Source organism: Aspergillus fumigatus, chromosome 8 (assembly GCF_000002655.1).
Source record: "Aspergillus fumigatus Af293 chromosome 8, whole genome shotgun sequence".
NCBI classification, from domain to species: domain Eukaryota; kingdom Fungi; phylum Ascomycota; class Eurotiomycetes; order Eurotiales; family Aspergillaceae; genus Aspergillus; species Aspergillus fumigatus.
In genome coordinates, this window is record NC_007201.1 from 1488983 (window position 1) to 1505325 (window position 16343).

General features: G+C 50.1%; 6 protein-coding genes across 6 annotated transcripts; 5 read left to right on the plus strand and 1 right to left on the minus strand.

The window, feature by feature from the left end:
* Positions 1-49: 49 nt before the first annotated feature.
* AFUA_8G06240 (uncharacterized protein) lies at positions 50-464 on the plus strand (the record flags this gene model as incomplete). Its single annotated transcript, XM_742332.1, is given in 2 exon segments — positions 50-246; positions 263-464. 2 exon segments carry the CDS (start codon positions 50-52, stop codon positions 462-464), a joined length of 399 nt encoding a protein of 132 aa, XP_747425.1.
* A 17-nt stretch (positions 465-481) lies between these two features.
* Positions 482-1327, plus strand: AFUA_8G06250 (putative glutamine rich protein; the record flags this gene model as incomplete). The annotated part of the gene is made up of 1 exon (XM_742333.1): positions 482-1327. One exon carries the CDS (start codon positions 482-484, stop codon positions 1325-1327), a length of 846 nt encoding a protein of 281 aa, XP_747426.1.
* Positions 1328-1683: 356 nt separating this feature from the next.
* AFUA_8G06260 (uncharacterized protein) lies at positions 1684-3150 on the plus strand (the record flags this gene model as incomplete). Its single annotated transcript, XM_742334.1, is given in 5 exon segments — positions 1684-1792; positions 1908-2402; positions 2502-2600; positions 2651-2687; positions 2706-3150. 5 exon segments carry the CDS (start codon positions 1684-1686, stop codon positions 3148-3150), a joined length of 1185 nt encoding a protein of 394 aa, XP_747427.1.
* A 192-nt stretch (positions 3151-3342) lies between these two features.
* Positions 3343-4320, plus strand: AFUA_8G06270 (uncharacterized protein). Its single transcript, XM_742335.2, has 2 exons — positions 3343-3872; positions 3927-4320. The coding sequence occupies exons 1-2, from the start codon at positions 3534-3536 to the stop codon at positions 4125-4127; spliced, it is 540 nt and encodes a 179-aa protein (XP_747428.2). The 5' UTR covers positions 3343-3533; the 3' UTR covers positions 4128-4320.
* A 318-nt stretch (positions 4321-4638) lies between these two features.
* AFUA_8G06280 (casein kinase family protein) lies at positions 4639-5963 on the plus strand (the record flags this gene model as incomplete). Its single annotated transcript, XM_742336.1, has 2 exons — positions 4639-4780; positions 4846-5963. 2 exons carry the CDS (start codon positions 4639-4641, stop codon positions 5961-5963), a joined length of 1260 nt encoding a protein of 419 aa, XP_747429.1.
* A 4719-nt stretch (positions 5964-10682) lies between these two features.
* Positions 10683-15994, minus strand: AFUA_8G06290 (uncharacterized protein; the record flags this gene model as incomplete). The annotated part of the gene is made up of 2 exons (XM_077805336.1): positions 10683-14498; positions 14525-15994. The coding sequence occupies 2 exons, from the start codon at positions 15992-15994 to the stop codon at positions 10683-10685; spliced, it is 5286 nt and encodes a 1761-aa protein (XP_077661462.1).
* Between the last annotated feature and the right edge of the window lie 349 nt (positions 15995-16343).

Below are 16343 nucleotides of genomic sequence, written 5' to 3' on the forward strand. Positions count from 1 at the left end.
CATAATGAGGCAGGCAGAGGCTGCTCTTAAGGAAATCAATGCAAAAATAATGCAGTTAAACCAGCAAAGCGGGCTTGATACCCACACTGGGACTATCGACCTGACGTCGATAGGGTCGCTTTGGCACGCCATAAACAGTGCGAATAGTCCAGAAGCAAAACAAGCCAGCAAGAGAAGTCTGAAGAGCTTATGCGATCTTCGCGGTTACCCGCGTGCGTGGAGGGTGTTCCCTCCGAAGCATAAGGAGTCCGTTCCACCACAGCCTGTTCAACCGCAGTCCGTTCCACCGCAGTCCGTTCCACCGCAGTCTGTTCCACCACAGTCTGTTCCACCGCAGTCTTTTCCACCACAGTCTGTTCCACCGCAGTCTTTTCCATCGCAGTCTGTTCCACCGCAGTCTTTTCCATCGCAGTCTGTCACAGCCAACGGGCAACCTCAGAAAGCGACAGGAGCACGAAAAGTGATAGCATTGGCTCCATGAATGATCAGACGCGCCATCGAACCGGGTAAAACATCTACTGGGGAAAAGATCTGTTTCGTTCAGAAGCTTGGCGAGAACCGCGCCCGGTTTGTGGTGGAATCCTCTGACCACACTAGGCGCCTTGTTGAAAGTTCGGATGCTGGAGGTTTTGTCGCTATTGAAGGTGCAAGGCGAGCAGGAGTGCCGGAGACAACCAGAAAGGAAACAGACATCCTAGCGTTCCGCAGTCGTGTACGAAGCGGCGGCATTTACGGTCTAACTTTTGTGGCAGTCGGTGAATGGGATCCGACCCAGAAGCGGCTTCCCTTTATAGTCGTGGGATTTTACTATTCCGAAAACGAGCACGTGCAAGCAGCCGAATATGCCATTTCTAAGTCTAATCTGGGCAAAATTCTGTCACCAAGGGAGGCTGAACGACTAGTTGTGGAAGGAATAGTGGGCCACCAGAGCATGTCCCTGCGGGAGGCTTTGAGCAGTCAGCTTACTGTGGACCCGTGGCAAAGCCAATCTCCGCACCTTCATGGGGTGGGGCAGATGCAGCAGCCTTATCTCTTGTTTCCACAGTCGCTATTCAATCCGCCCCCAGATCTGCAGCAGAATTACTTTCCCCAGCAGCTAGTTCCCTATGTTCAGCAGCATGCAACGAACTTGCTGCCTGTCCAGCAGCAACCTTATTTTCCTCATCCCCATATAATCAGCCAGCAGGCCCTCCCGCAGCAGGCTCCTGTGATTCCTCAACAGCAACAGTATTACCAGCAGCACCCCCCAGCTCAAGTATCACTCAGAATCTCACCCATGGTTCAACCGCATCTTCACTCGTACAACAGTGATGGCGAGGAGCTTTAAGACACTCATTCATAGTCGTACTTTCTAGTTCTTTATCACGCCCTTGACAGTTATTGAATTTGCGTTTCTTGGTCCTGTCTTTTCCTGTATGGATTCATCTGGCTTCTCTTTGCTACCCTAATTGCGGCCTTCACACGGCGGACCTAGTCGCTTAGACATTTCCGTTTCGACCGTAACAGCCGATATCGAGGAGCATGGACTTCTTCTTTTGTACCGAGGGATAAGATAGCAATCCAAATCTTCGTTCTTTATCTGCTCATTTACTGCAGTTGTGTTATGCTAAATTCGACCGTAAGTGCCATTAAATACTTTTTGCCAATGAAGGCTCCCACTGGATGGTTCATTCAACGTATCTAATGGTGCAGGATCGTAGTTCTATACAACAGAAGCATATCCAATGGACCCATGCGAGCAACTGCAAAACCGTGGTGTGCCCATTGAAGTGGCCGTCACAGAACCGTGGCCGTAGTCTTCTATTTTATGCTCGCTCCCGACCTGATGTTCACTGATTCAGCTCGATCGTTTGTACCTTCTCGCTGCTAGACCACTCATTGGAAAGTAAAAAGCTGCACGGATATAGAGCGAATAATTCACCCAGAAAGCACGTCTGCTTTCGACCAGCGCGTTACCACGTTCGGCAAGTCGTCTGGTATTAAAACACCGTCTGGCAACAATCTGGGGCCATTCTCAAAATTATTCTACGCTTCTGAGGCCATCCTCAAGCAGCAGCCTCTGGGACCTGCACGCGTTGAGAAAACTAAGCAACTGCATGAGTACATCAAGCAAATGGAACGCGAGAAGTCCGAACTGGAACGTCACTGCAGCAAGTTAGAAAGTGAGTGTAAAAGGCTTCAGTCCGTCGTTCTCCAGCAACGCGAAGGAGTCCTTGGCTCTTTACGTCCAAAGTGGTTCCCAAAAGAAGACCGCACGATACAATTTGAGCTCACCAAGCTGCAGACTACAATGCGCTCATGGTCGAGAGAATACAGTCTGGCTGATGAGACCGAAATAGAGAAGGTTCCGGCTGCAGAGAAGAACATGGTCATCAAGCAGCTGGAGGGATACTATGTTCAAAGTGATTAGTATTCACTGATTCAGCAAATTCCACTACATGAAACGAAACTACCCAGTGTCCTTGTCCAGGCAGCACTAGCGAAAACGATCTTTCAGGGAGTTTTCACCGATCCCTTCTTCTTCATTGACACAAGGAACAATAACATGACTGGACCAGGCAGTCCTAACATGGCGAGTATATATGAGACTCTGATGCAGAGTAAGCCTTAGACAGTCGATCCTGGAAGAAGCAAGGTTAACAGAACTTAGTTGACGAGGCAGAAGCGCATATATGGCGATCTGATACGTTACGATTTCTACACAGAGGAACGAATTCGAGTACTGGATTCTCTTTCTCTCAGAGATTACAGGAGCTCAGCAACAGCTTCGTGGACAATTTTATAACCAGTCCTGCCCGGGCTCTTCTTCGGCCGGGTACAGATACCGACCTGATACAGAGAAACATGAAATTGAGAGATCTATATTATCGGGCCGGGGAGATCGCGCTACTTCTATGGGCACAAAGAGTGCATATTAGGTGTTATGGCCAGCAGGATTTACAGGTGTTCGATGTCGATAGCCCAATGATGAGTGCGCACCGACTGCATCGTCTCGACGATGATGACCACAGACTTGATGGAAAAATGGTTCTTGCTTCCATACAACCAGCTGTTTTGGCTTTTGGGAATGAGGACGCAGAATACTACGACGTGAGTAAGACATGGATGCCCGCTGTTGTGTTGGTAGGAAACAATATGGGAGCTGCATGATGTTACTGCCCTTCTATATTTTGCTTTTTTATTTCATCTGTAATTGTTTCTTAGGACTGTGCCAGACTACCTATTTCTTCCTCAATGTATCTTGTAGCGCGGAGGTGAAAGTTATTTCACTCACTGATTCCAAGAGATAATGACTAATGACCATAATGAAGAGCATGATCTTCGATCGCTCATCTGCTCTTCACGTGATTATATGTGAAACAGGCCACGAGCTGGCGCTAGACACTTGAAACGGAGTGGTAAACGCCTCTTCCGAAAGTCATGATCGTTACGCCATGGTAAAAATAGAACGTCAAGATAAAAAGAGGCGCCGTGAAACCGTGGCCTCTGGCCTTCAGCATTGCTGAATCTCTATAAGAACCCTTGCCTGGTCAATGTATTCCCTTCTGGAGAAAAAGACCATTTACCTGCTCTATCCCAGCAACATGTCGCCACACCGCCACTCAACATCCTGGAGAGAAAAGCGTCAGGTACAAGGTCGCTTCTTGGACCCCAAGAAGCAGGCCAAGGCCGACCGGGAGAGATTCCGCCGCGGCAAGTGGGCATGTCTTAAGCGACTAAACGACCTCTACCTAGATGGACTGGACGTCGGTCGAGAACGTCGCATATATGTTGTGGTTTCTAGTAAGACCAAAAGCAGGGACGGCTCTACTCATTATACGACATACAACACCCACCCTGACGAGGACTGGGTTCCGCCGTTCGACGAAGTGGTGAGTCAAATGGCGCGCTTAAAGAACTAGACCGATTCTAACATCAAAACATAGGCTGAGCACTGGCCACAGACTGATCAGTGGAAGCCGACGGATTTCGAGAAGAAACAAGGGAAACGGCAGAACATCCGGAACAGCCAAGAGCCCACAGTAGCTCAGCATCAACTCACCATTCCGGCGCCGCCTTCACTGCAACTCCCTTTGACGCCCATTCTGGCTTACTTCTCTTCTCAGCTAAGCGTTCTGCCTAAATGACCTTGTTGCGGTGAATATAGCAGAAGAGTGCAATAGAATGTATCGGGTTAAAGGGCAAAACGATGTGCACGCTGTAAAGTTTGATACTGTACATTTGGACTTTAACTACTTTTGAGTTGATTCACAATGCAAGTTGACCGTCCATTCGCATGAGCCTTTTGACTACAACTACCGAAGTTATGGATTCTGAGAATTATAATCTCCGAGGTAGACGTTTTGAAGTTCAATAGTAGCCTGAGTCAAACGTCTCTACGGGAGTGAAACCGCAGTGGGTGTTAGACAGTGAATTGAGTGCCCTTATTGAAAGTATGGACTGAAAGGCCATGCGAACCCAGGGCCACGGTTCCTCCATGAGCTGCTGTGGGCGATTCAAGGTACTGGCGCCTCCCTCGCGTATGTCTCAGAAGGGCCACAGATACCTCGATCAAATTCGTGGCGCCCAAGTGTTACTTAAGCAAATGTAGAGAGCTTTTGCGTGGATAAACATAAGACCCAATTCTTACAAAAGATTATGGAGAGTAAGCCTCAGACTACGATGGGCTTCAGGAGCATGTCCATTGGCCCTTTTCGGGTGTTAAAGTGGCCGGAAGTGCCAGGGGAACTGGGCCGTGGTAAGCTTAACGCCATGACATTGAGGAAGAGAACTGACACAGGTCAGCGCAACATCAAGTTACTCTTGAAGAAGCCTTTCTTAAAACTGAATGGCTCTTTCCATTAGCAAGAGAAGCTCACACGCTGCAAGCTGCAGCCGGAGGAATTGGTGTGCCATTGCTGCACTGGTTTGAAACCATTGATGGGAAGGATGTCATGGTTACAGACACGTACGGGCCGACGCTGGATGAGGTTTTCTGTCGATCCGGCCGTTATTTCAGCCTGCAGAGCCTTCTTATTTTGGCAGACCAATTGTTGTCCCGGGTGGAGTTCATCCACTCTAGGAATATCATCCACGGCAATCTCAGCCCCCTATCATTTGCGTTCGGTCGTGCAGAATGGCAGAAGCAGCAGGTCATCCTGGTTGATCTCGGGACTGAGGTCGTTCCAGCTCCCACGGTTCGCAATGATCTTCAGGCAATCAGCCGCATTCTATCATATTTTTATAGTGGGGCAGAGTCCTGGGAGCAGTATCAACAGCGACAAGGTCTAGAGACCACCGCACCTGTCTTGACGAGGTTCTCTGCCGCGGTTGCTTCGCGCGAGACTATTGATTACGGCATGCTTCGAGATATCTTCTACGACGCATATCATGACATAGTCCTGCATCTTGAAATTGTAATGAATCTGAGAGGCCCCCGATTTATAGGGGACAGTAAGGTGCCGAGAATGGGCGCGCTTGCTGGGAAGGAGACCACAGATCTCTTCGAAAGCCTCGACTCTGCTCTCTCGCATATTGGGCAATTGAGTGGAAACTTTACATTGGCCTTGCCTTTCCGAGCGTGGTCAGAATTACTGGATGTCCTTGAGGAGGTGCTGCAGATTTACATGACCCTAATTACTAGGGATCGACCATCAGCAGAGAAGAGAATGCATGCAATGGGTGCATATCATTTGCCAAATCGGCTCTGGAGAGACCTACGTTGGTTCCTCAAAGTGACCGCCAACCTGCCCAGATCTTTCCAACTTTCAGTGACTGCTAAACTTTACCACTATTTGGCAGTACTGTACGAAGTCGTCCCATCATATAGGTTATACTGGGCCGAATATCTTCTGTTTCTGGCCCGCGCAAGGAAAGACCTGGAGCCCGCTTGCGGAAGGCCCGCTTGGACTCAGACGGTCTTCTTCTGGCAAGAAGCCTGCAATATGCTCAAGGCCGAAAGTAACGTCCCTAATCTGCGGTGAAGATGTCGAATCAGATGTCACTTCAAAGGCCTCTCTTGGAGGGCGGCAGGGCGAAGGAATAAATCCACTAGGCCTTTCTAAAAATTCCAACAAGGCCATGTGAGACTTTTCCAGCTTGAGCAATCTGGAAAGACCAAAAGGGAGCAATTTAATCGAGTCGGCCGTTTATGTCATCACTGTGGTCGTCGCCTAGGAGCACATAGTATAGGAGACGGTTATATATGGCGGCGGAGCGTGATGTTTAGGATGGGCAGTATGAGCTGGGTTAATCTGCGTCCGAAATCCTTCAAAAACCAAGAGTTTGAATGTCTGGTCAATATCGTTCAAATTGAGTCTAGCATAGATCCTACACAGGGATTTGAGTGGTTTAGGGACTATGTACGCAAATTGCCATGATCAGAGATACGGTGGGGCCGGCTGTAGCCTATCACAGTAGATAATAGCCTGTCCAACTATTGAATTTGTGGCACCGCTCTTGCGAGGCCGTGGTGCAATAGCAAAAAGCTCCCTGTGAGGTACTTTGGACCACGCAAGGATGTTATGGGTTGGTTACTACTTACGGGCATTGTCGGTGTGGGTCGGGAAATGAGATATAAAGTGTGTGATACCACCAGCTACTTGGTAAGCTACCCCTCTGTCCATCCCATCGACCATACAGCTCATATCTGTTTCAGGATGGACATAAATCTCCTACTGAATCCCGCCCCTCAAGATGCCGGTCCAAATTGCCCTGCTGCAACCTCTTTTTGTCAAACTGGGCCATTTCCTCTAATTTCACCCAAGCCCGCTAAGGAAGGTCGAACAGGCGCCTGGTCAACCTTCCAGAACCATACCGACGGATTTCAACAAAAATATAAGGACATCGCTGAACTGTTCTTAGGTTTAAGCTACGGGCCATGTCATGTGCACCCTGGCACGAAGAAATACAGGGTCCCTTTCCTCCCGGAGGACGATGCCATAATAGTCTACTTTGACAAAATGCAAAGGCCTTCAAATAGAGCCAGTTGTCTCTGTCTTTCTTTGAATCGTGGAGAAGGGACGATAGATTCCCGTCGTGATGCTCTTTACGGCTACCGGCCCAGCGTGTCATGTTCTGCTTGCCGGTCTCTCCTACACAAACTTCAGATAATGATGTGCCAGTGAGTCAGTTATTGATGTTGCCCAGCTACAACATTGACATCAATCCAGGTATGAGACTGTGAACTGGGGAGTGAAATACTTCTTGAACGATCTTCGTGTTGAACTTGTAATACCGCCACCGAGGTATGTGCGTGCTGGTGAATGGTTCTTGTTGCCTGTTGTGGTCGGGACCCGTAACAGGCCTCTAGAACTGTCCGCGAGCATTTCGCTCAATGAACGCTTGTTGGCTTGGGCCTACTCTGAGATTTCATTTCGTGGAGAATACTTCTTTGTATTTAGGCCCTTGAGATTTGTACGGCCTGGGCTCTGGCACATGTGTATCTGCGTGAGAGGGCAAGTCTCTCATACATTGGCTTTTGATATCCATTGTACGGCATGAAGGGCAGCAGGAGGCATGAAGTATATAATTGAGAGTTGAAATGAAGAGGTGATGAAGTAGGATAGCATCAAGCCGTCATGCGACAGATCCTGGACATCCTCCAAGCCCAGACAGGAAGCACACCATAGAGTGACCATATGGCTGCCCGCCCAAGATAGATGCAGGGAAATGATCGAAATTTTGCGGAGTCGCAGCTAAGGTTCGATCAGCTCATTGGCTATATGGAGACGATCATACCGTTGGCGGAATTTAGAATCAAAAATAGGCCACCGCCATACAACCGGGCAAGGTTCCGCTTGAGCGTTCGCCGCCATTGAAGTAATCTTAGCAATATAAAATGTAAGATACCCATGAACTTTACCAGGCTCACTGACTTCAGAAGTGCTTGTAGGCGAAAAGCTGGCCGCGACAAAAACTGGCCGCACAAGGAAGTTAAAAGGGAGCAATAATCGGCCGTAGAGCGAGCAACCACCGTGCTTATTCCAAGATTCAGAATGGGGCCGCCTAGGCTTATCGATGAAACGCCATACTTATAGCACTTGCATGAAAATATGGCCTATTATCACGTGTGGCCCGCCGGACGGAAGGACTATATAAACACGTAACTCCTACCTGGAATTGATAACTAAACAAACAAACGGAGAAGATGATGCGACAGAAAATACTGGGAGCTTTTCTTATGCTCCATTCCCCTGGAATCTTCCTACAAGGTGACTTGTTCATTGTAAGGAATAATAACCACCAAATGCAGTCCAATAAACTGATCACATGAAGTCGAATATACAGTGCCAGCTAAACAGGTACAATGCTCTCAAGTTTGATATCGAGTCCTCGATCGAGTTCCTAGGCAGAGGCCCTTCGATCCAAGAGATACATGGCGGTTGCTCCAATGTTGCAGCATATATATATCTCTGCTATACGGTGTGTATAATCTGAAGAGCTTTTTGGGTTATTTGAATAAACTCTCACTTCATTTATAGGGACGCAATTCTGTGAAGATTGACTCCCGTGAAATCGTAAGGTTGGCGCAGGAAGGTAACGAGGCATGTCAGCTACCCGCTTTCCACGCGAAAGTAGAAACGGATCAAGGCATTACTTTATACCTATCAAAGCAATTTTGAAAACCTATTATTAATACTGATGTATCCCAAGTGATTCTCTCATGGTCAGACTGTGGGCGGCATGAAGTATGAAGTACGAGTTGATCTATTCGCCATTGATAAGGAAAACTTGGTATTCAGCGAGCCGACTCGTCCCTCCTCCAATAAATTCTCATGAATGGCGCTACCTTTGACCATCTTGCTTCGCGACAGTAGTCCACTGGCCGTTTGCCAGGACGTTGGTTAGAAACATGAAAGAATGGGGTTAGCTTGCAAGGTGCACAATCTGTGCCTGTTTTACAACACTGAGCTATAACACCTGTGGTGACGTTCTAGCGGTAGCAATGTAAGGAAATTTTACTTGGACTGATATCTTAACTGGGCTGAGCTACCATCCATGCAATCGTAGATCCATTTGGTTGACGCTCCCCGGACCAGTCCTTTGACATGATCCTCCCACAGGTGCGAAAGTCCAGAGACCCTCCAATCACCTTAGGGCGCTGGAAAATAAGAAAGAGGGGAATTTCGGGCAAATTGCTTATCAGACGCAGAGTGCTATTGGTTGATTGGCGGTTGATTGGAGCGCTCTGGCTTCGCATGGATCTGTACCTCCGCTTCGTCCCTCGGTCAGGTCGAAGTGGCACACGAAAAGTGTGGCCCTCCGCAAAAGTCGTGGCCATGAGGGCGCTACCATCCTAAGTCGAAATGTGACAAGACTGCGCTCATAGTCGGGTCGAATCGAGTCGTATTTCCTTTAAATATTCTGATAAGGCCTATGCTTTGTACTACGGAAGTCCACCAGGCTGCCGCAGAGTTACATCGGGCATTGACGTTTACTTTGTTCAAGGTACGAAATATCAGAGAACCCTCATCAATGTGGGAGGTTCTAAAAATTAGACAGCAAGGTCACGGAAGCCTTCACTGCCAGCTACAGCCACGGAATACAATGGATGACAGACAAGAACTACCAGGCCTCCTCCCAGAGCTGCGCGAACTGCGGCAGCAGCAAATAGAGAACGAAACTCTGATTGAAGAATTGCGAAAACAAAATCAGCAACTCAAATCGATCCTGGCAGAATACAATACGGCACTAAAAAAATGCATTCAGATGCTGGAAAAACCAATGCAGAATGGATATTAGGAGTCGACCGGGATTCACGGTGACGCGCGATGTTCTGATTATGATGTATGCTGCTCCTGCTTTGGAAGCCAGAAAGCATGGGCTACCAGCTGGACTACCTTGAATAACGGGATGGGTAAAAGAACCGAAGGAAAAAATCGGTTTCTGATTTTGATCTCAACGAAGCAACATGCCCTCTGCTTTTTGCATATGGAACCTGATGCGAAGCGCATGCCTCCAACAAGGAAATGATTGTGAGAGCATTTATCCGTTGTTGAAAGCAGGCAGAACGAGCTAGATGACAAACTGGGCAAGCCATGCCTAAGATTTCTTTGTTTTCTTTGTTTGACCAAAGCTGAGACCTGTTTTTCAAGACCTAATTATTTGATGCTGGTTCGGTTGAGGAACAAAGAGAGTGAGTGAAACTAAGTTCAAGCTAGCAGGGAGTAAGTGATTGCGACCTAAATCAATGCTTCGTACTGGGCGGGATGGTGATCGCGATGACATATGATCCTCAGCGCTCGTGGTGTGGGTTTGATTAATGGACAGGCTTTTCCAGCCTTATCTGTCACAATGCGGTTTATCTTGGAGGACAGGGAGTGCAACCCATGCGCCGCCACAACCAGGGGTCATGAGTCAATGTGTGTGTGTGTGTGTGTGTGTATGTATTTTACGGCCGTGGCTCGTGACTTGCACGTTTTCCACTATCCCCAATCGGGGCAAAGGCCGCCAGGGGGTGAGCCCTGGGTGTCTCTAACTATTGCTAGTTCTATGTACAAACAAGAGACTTTGGCGCGTTCGCATAGCTGCCTCAGTCATGGGGAAGGTCTGCTATAGTAGGTTAAATTGCGATGCCAGCTGCATGGATCCATCTCCGCACTATGATCCGCCAATTCTCCGCGTCTCTGCTTTCCCCCCTCCTCTTTTTTTTTTTTTTTTTTTTTTTTTTTTTTTTTTTTTTAAAGAAGGATTGTATTGTCTCAGGCGTGCTCAGGCAGGGGCCGTCTTGGACAGATATCATCAAAGAACCGAGTCTGTGATAGCCAGGCAGCCAGCTTTGCTGCACCTTTTGCAGTTCCCAGAAGGAAGGGAATCATCTCGGAGGGGGGCCCTAGGGGTTGGGGTAGGCGTCTCTTAACTATTCGGCAGAAGAAGAAGTGCACTGGAGACTTCCTGGCTCCGCACCGGCAATGAAGATGGGCGTCTTCATGGTTGAACCGCTCATGATAGTCTGCAAAATCACCATGCCCTGTACGAGCTGCTAGGATCCGCCCGAGAAGGTGGCGCGGGAGGCGTAGCTCATCAGGGCACCTGGGGGAGGAGGTGATGCAAAGATCTTGGTAGGGCTGCGGGGCCACGGCTTGCCAGTGCTTCTGTAGGCCAGAGATCATGGCAGCCTTTGTTTGACGCTTAAGCGAGGCAAAAGAATGTTTTTGGGAGATAGGGGGTTCTAAGGCAGCTCCCTCTTTCGCGGCTTGATCAGCTGCTTCATTCCCAGGGACTTTCGCATGCCCAGGGACCCAGCAGATACGTACGGAGCCCCCGTCAGTGTAGGGGAACCTCTCCCGCTCAAGCCAGGTCGAGGCCAGGGTTCGGACGGTCTCGAAAATTTCTTGGGATGAGCCTGCAAAGGGCGAGAGCAGGCGAGTGGCCACTTCCAGGTTATCTAGGCAGACCCAGAGGTTAGTAGCAAAGCGTGCAGTATGATACTGCATGGCTGCTTTTATACCAGCGAGAGCTGCTTCTGCTTCGGCATCAAAAAGCTCTTTATTTAGCCCGAGAGAAAACGATGATTGGAGACATAGTCTTCCTGTCTGGTATAGAGCAAAGCCAGCACCTGCCATTCCGTTAGGCAATTTAGACCCGTCTGTAAAGACTTTCATATCAGTGTTTGGGAGAGAGGAGTAAAAGTCTTGGAAGTTGGTAGCTGCCTGCTCCTTGGATAGTCCGTTAGGTGCCTTTATTCGCAGTTGAGCATCCGCCCGTGCCTCCCTTGGGAGCCAAGGGGGATATTGCAGCGGGTTTATCTGCTCTGATTCTGGTAGGGCTAGTACTCGGCGTGCAAAACGGCTAGTTGCCCAGCCAGTCTGTGCAATTTTTGCTGCCCTCCTGCGCAGGGGATGGTAAGGGTCTAGGCGACGAACACGGATCGCGGCCGATGTAGCTATATGATCAAGCTCAATTTCTGCTGGTAGGAGCCCTGATTCCCGGTATAAAGCAGGCAAGGGAGTTGTGCGGTAGATAGGGAGAATTGCTCTAGCACCTGTCTGTATAACCTTAGCTATCTTATCAAGTTGCCCCTGGACCTGGTTTGAGATAGAGCCTGCACGGGGGCAGGGGCGCGAGCGACCTGGCCACCAGGTTTCTGCGCCAAAGTAGGCTTTCCGGAGCACACAGGCTATCACCGCCTGTCGCATGAGATAGGGCTTGATTCCCCGGACTGTGTTCCCGAGGCCACGGAGGGCATTTGCAACTGTCAGAGCCTTTGAGGTTGTCTCCCTGACATGGTACTTGAAGCTGAGCTTCTTGTCAAAGAGGACCCCCAGCCAACGCAGGTAAGGGCGAGTTGTATTCTCGGAGACTGTGACCGGGCCTGCTACGATGCTTGGTGTGTGGCTTGGATCCTGGTCAGCCTTGCGGCGCGAGAAATGGATCAGTTCATATTTATCTGGCGCGAAGGTGATCCCCTCCGTAGCGGCCCAGTCAAGGGCTTCTTGTAGGGAGTTGGATAGGCTTTGGCAGTTCGCCTCAATAGACGGTGAGATTGCCAGGATAGCTCCATCGTCCGCGTATCCAAACCTGGACTTTGGAACTCCAAGCCAGAATAAGGGGGCTAGATAGAGCATAAATAGAATAGGGGATACTGGTGAACCTTGTGGCAGGCCGCAGAGTATTTCTGTTGCTGGTCCTATTTCACCGTCAATGCGGATTTGTACCACTCGCCCTGTGACAAAGGAGGCTACCCAGCGAGCTAGGTTATCAGGCCAGCCCTGTGAGCGCAGTCGATGGATAAGTCTCCCAGGAAGGACTCCATCAAAGGCTCCCTTTACATCAAAGGTGAGGAGTGAGGCTGTTAGCCTTTGGTTAAGGGCCTGTTCTGCATCATGGAGCAAGGATGTAGTCAGATCAGTTGCTGAGCGGAGAGGCAGGGCCCCAAACTGTTGACTAGCCAGGACTCTGTACTGGATAGCAATCCATGCCATGTTCCGGGCAATTAGTCTCTCGAGGCCTTTGCCCAGTACTGACAGGAGGGCAATAGGCCTATATGACCTAGGGCTAGACCAGTTAGACTTATTTGGTTTTTGGATTATTGCTAGAACTGCGTGTCGAAAGCACTTTGGATGATAGCCAGTTCGAAGGCAACCCTGATAGAGTGCAAGGACTCTGTCTTTGATCAGGGGCCATGCCACCTTGATTATACCAGTGGGTAGCTCGTCAGCCCCAGGGGTTGTATTCCCTGCTTGTAGGACTGACTTCTCGACTTGGGCCATGGTTACATCAGGGAATGGCAGTGAGCTAGATGGGACTGCTGGCGTATCCAGCGGGATGTCTCCTGCTTCAGCGGTATTTTGAAGAAGGTTCCGGGATATGATATCCCGCTTCTCTTGTAAGGCTACCGCTGGGGGGCTGTCCGGTCTCAAAGGGTCCTTAAGTGGGGGGCTGCGGTAGGAGCCTGTTGACTTATGCCATCTTGATATATCAAACACCTCCTTGCTCTCGGTTACCGCGCTGATCTTGTCTCTCCAATACTGTTCTCGGGCTCGCCGCGTTACCCGCCGGAAGTCTTTCTGTGTGCAGAGTCCTGCCCGGTAGTCTTGTAATGCCTCCTTGCACGTGGTATTCCACCATCGTTGGCCTCCCCCTTGGGGTATTGACTTGTTTGCAGAGGCTGTGTATGAGCTGTGGATGGCTGCAGTAATTCCATTTGCAAGATAGTCTAGTTCATCTTCATTCTCTGCTGAGCTCCTGACGTTGGCTATATTAGAGGCGAGAAGTGTGAGGAAGCGGGTGTGGTCTAGTGTGTCAAATCTTAGTCTTTGCGGAGTTTCCACAGGTCCCTGTTCCCACGGCAGGTTCGTAAGAAGTGGGCGATGATCCGAGGTGGCGTCTAGATGATGTGCAACCCTGGTACTGGCTCCTATGAGGGTTGGGGAGCTAGAGACAAAGGCAAGGTCCAGGACGTTGCCTTTGTCATGTGTAGGGATATCAATCTCAGAGGTAAGCAGTAGTCCAAGCCTGTCAAGCCATTCTGTGAATGATTCTGCGAAGGTAGTGGGTGCGTGCTGGAGTGAGGGCTGCCATCTGTGGTGGTGTAGGTTGAAGTCACCAGCAAGCAGGGTAGGCAGAGAGAAGTAGGACTCCAGCAAGGAAGTAAGAGTTCTCGCTGCTTCACCCGCCCGTTTTGCGCCAGCAGGAGCATTATATATATTAAATATCAAGGCAGATTGTCCTGAGCACGAGGAGATCTGGAGTAGAAGAAGGTCTGAGAGGGTCTCTTGGCTTATTGAGTCAGGGCGGAGTTGGGAGGCTCGGATGCCATTTTTCCGACGAATGTAGGTAAGAACTCGAGGGATGCCACTTATCTCCCAAGAATCAGTTGGGGAGAAGCACTCGTAAGATGGGTGCCTTTTTGTGATCTTTCGAGTCAGGTCTCTGTAAATGTAGGGCTCCTGTATAAGGATAATGTCGATGTGGTTGGAGTATGCCTGGGAGAGGGCAATTTCATGGGCTTCTGGTATACGGCCAACGTTCAGCTGGAGTATAGCGATAGACTCCTTCCTTGGGTGATTTTGGTACTTCATATTTGTTCGTTCATCAGAACTTCAAAGCTGTTTTGTGGCTTAGGAGATACGAAGCGGACTGCTCTGGCTGTGACCGGGGGAGAGTCTAAAGGCTCCTGTGGCGGGGGGGTAGCCGTGCGGAAGGGGAAGGGTGAAGGGCGGCTGTTCATAGCCATGATTTGGTCCTGGGAAGGCTCTGGGACTTGCATGCAGCACTGTCTCTCTAGGCGTGCCTTGGCAAGCTCTAGGGAGCTAGTCTTGCGAATCTCGGCTTGCTGGGCCTTTGTGCATCGAGTGCCTGCCTTGCTAGGTCGCAGGAGGCATTGCTCATAGTCAGCCGGGTGGGGGCCATGGCAGTGTAGGCACCTTGGAGGGCAGGTGTGGGGAGGTTGGGTACTGCATCTATTGCTATGGCCCTCCTCAGTATGCTGGGTAGAGCCGCAAAGTCGACACCGGGGCTGGCGAGCGCAGGATCTAGCGTTATGCCACTTCCAGCAGCGGTTGCACTGTACAATCTTTGTCTTTCTTACTAGCAGCTGAGCATTGGTGATCATGCCAAACAAGGAGAGTCGTACTGGAAGGTTGGCCTTGCTGTCCTCCGGGAAGTTGATAAACCAGCTGGACGAGATAGTGTTGGGGTTAGCGGCACTTGTAGCAGTCTCAGTAATAGAGACTGGGTTAAGGCCTATAGCTTCAGTGATCTCTGAAGACAAGATTTCAGGGTTAACGGGGATCATGGAGTATTGGCTGCCAGTAAGTCGGCCAACCTTCCTGGGTACATTGGTCACTCGATAAGAGATCCAGCGGGAACTCCGTTCGATCTGGCAGTCTTTAAAGAAGGCGGCTATGGCTTCCTTTTGGGCCTCTAGGGCTGGGAGGGCTTCAGTAGAGACTGGCAGAAGAGCGAGTCCAGTTTTGATAGATTGGACGCCCTTGAGAAGCTTTCCATTAGTGCCCAGATGGGATCGCAGGCTAGTATGTATAGCAAATGCATCCATGCTCTTGGCAAGATGGTTCTCCGGAAGGCGCACAAAGAGTCGGTTGTCAGGAGGTGGCAGCTTTGTAGCTAACCTATCAGTCTTAGTATTACTGTATGTTTTCTTTGTGGCAGCATTGTTCCTAGCTGGGGGACTTCTGGTGACAGTCGCGTATGTGGACTGGGCAAGACCGGAGGGGGGACGAGAAGGGGGAGGTGAGGGGGGGAAGGAAGCAGGGCCATGGGCAGGGGCAGGGGCAGGGGTGAGGGGGAGGGGGGCATTGGTCAAGGGCACGCCGCTGATGTAGGCATTGAAGTGTTGTTGGGCTATATTAGCCAGGTCATTGCTAAGGGCCGTGAGCGCTCCTAGCTGGCGGGGCGTGAGGCCAGCATTCTGGCGTCGGTGATCATCAAGGAAGGCTGCTATGGGACTAAAGATTTTCTGTCCCTCGAGAGCTCTAGCAGTGGCTGAGGTGGTTGTTTCCTGTAGTGCAGCCTGTAGAGGGCCACCAGGTTGGTTGTTATGTCGTGCCATGTTATTGACGCGTCGAGACGCGTGGTGGTTGCTGGGCGGGTGTCAGGCAGTGAGCGGAGGGGGAGCTGTCCCTTATCCTAGGCAGGGCGCCTGGATTGAGAGCCTGATCTGAGAATTCAATAGAGTATGGCCTTCCTGGGTGAGAAGGCTGTGCGTCCGTTGTCATGAGTCAATGTGGTAATAGTATCCAGCCGCTCAACTGTGCCGCATATTGAAATGATCACGTTGACGCGCTAAAATGTGACGGTCCCACATCCGGACCCACTGATTCTGTCTTTGTTCAAGTGTAGTCCACTCATGTCTAGGACGGGGCACTATATCCGACTGCGTTCAGGATTCAGAACTCCAA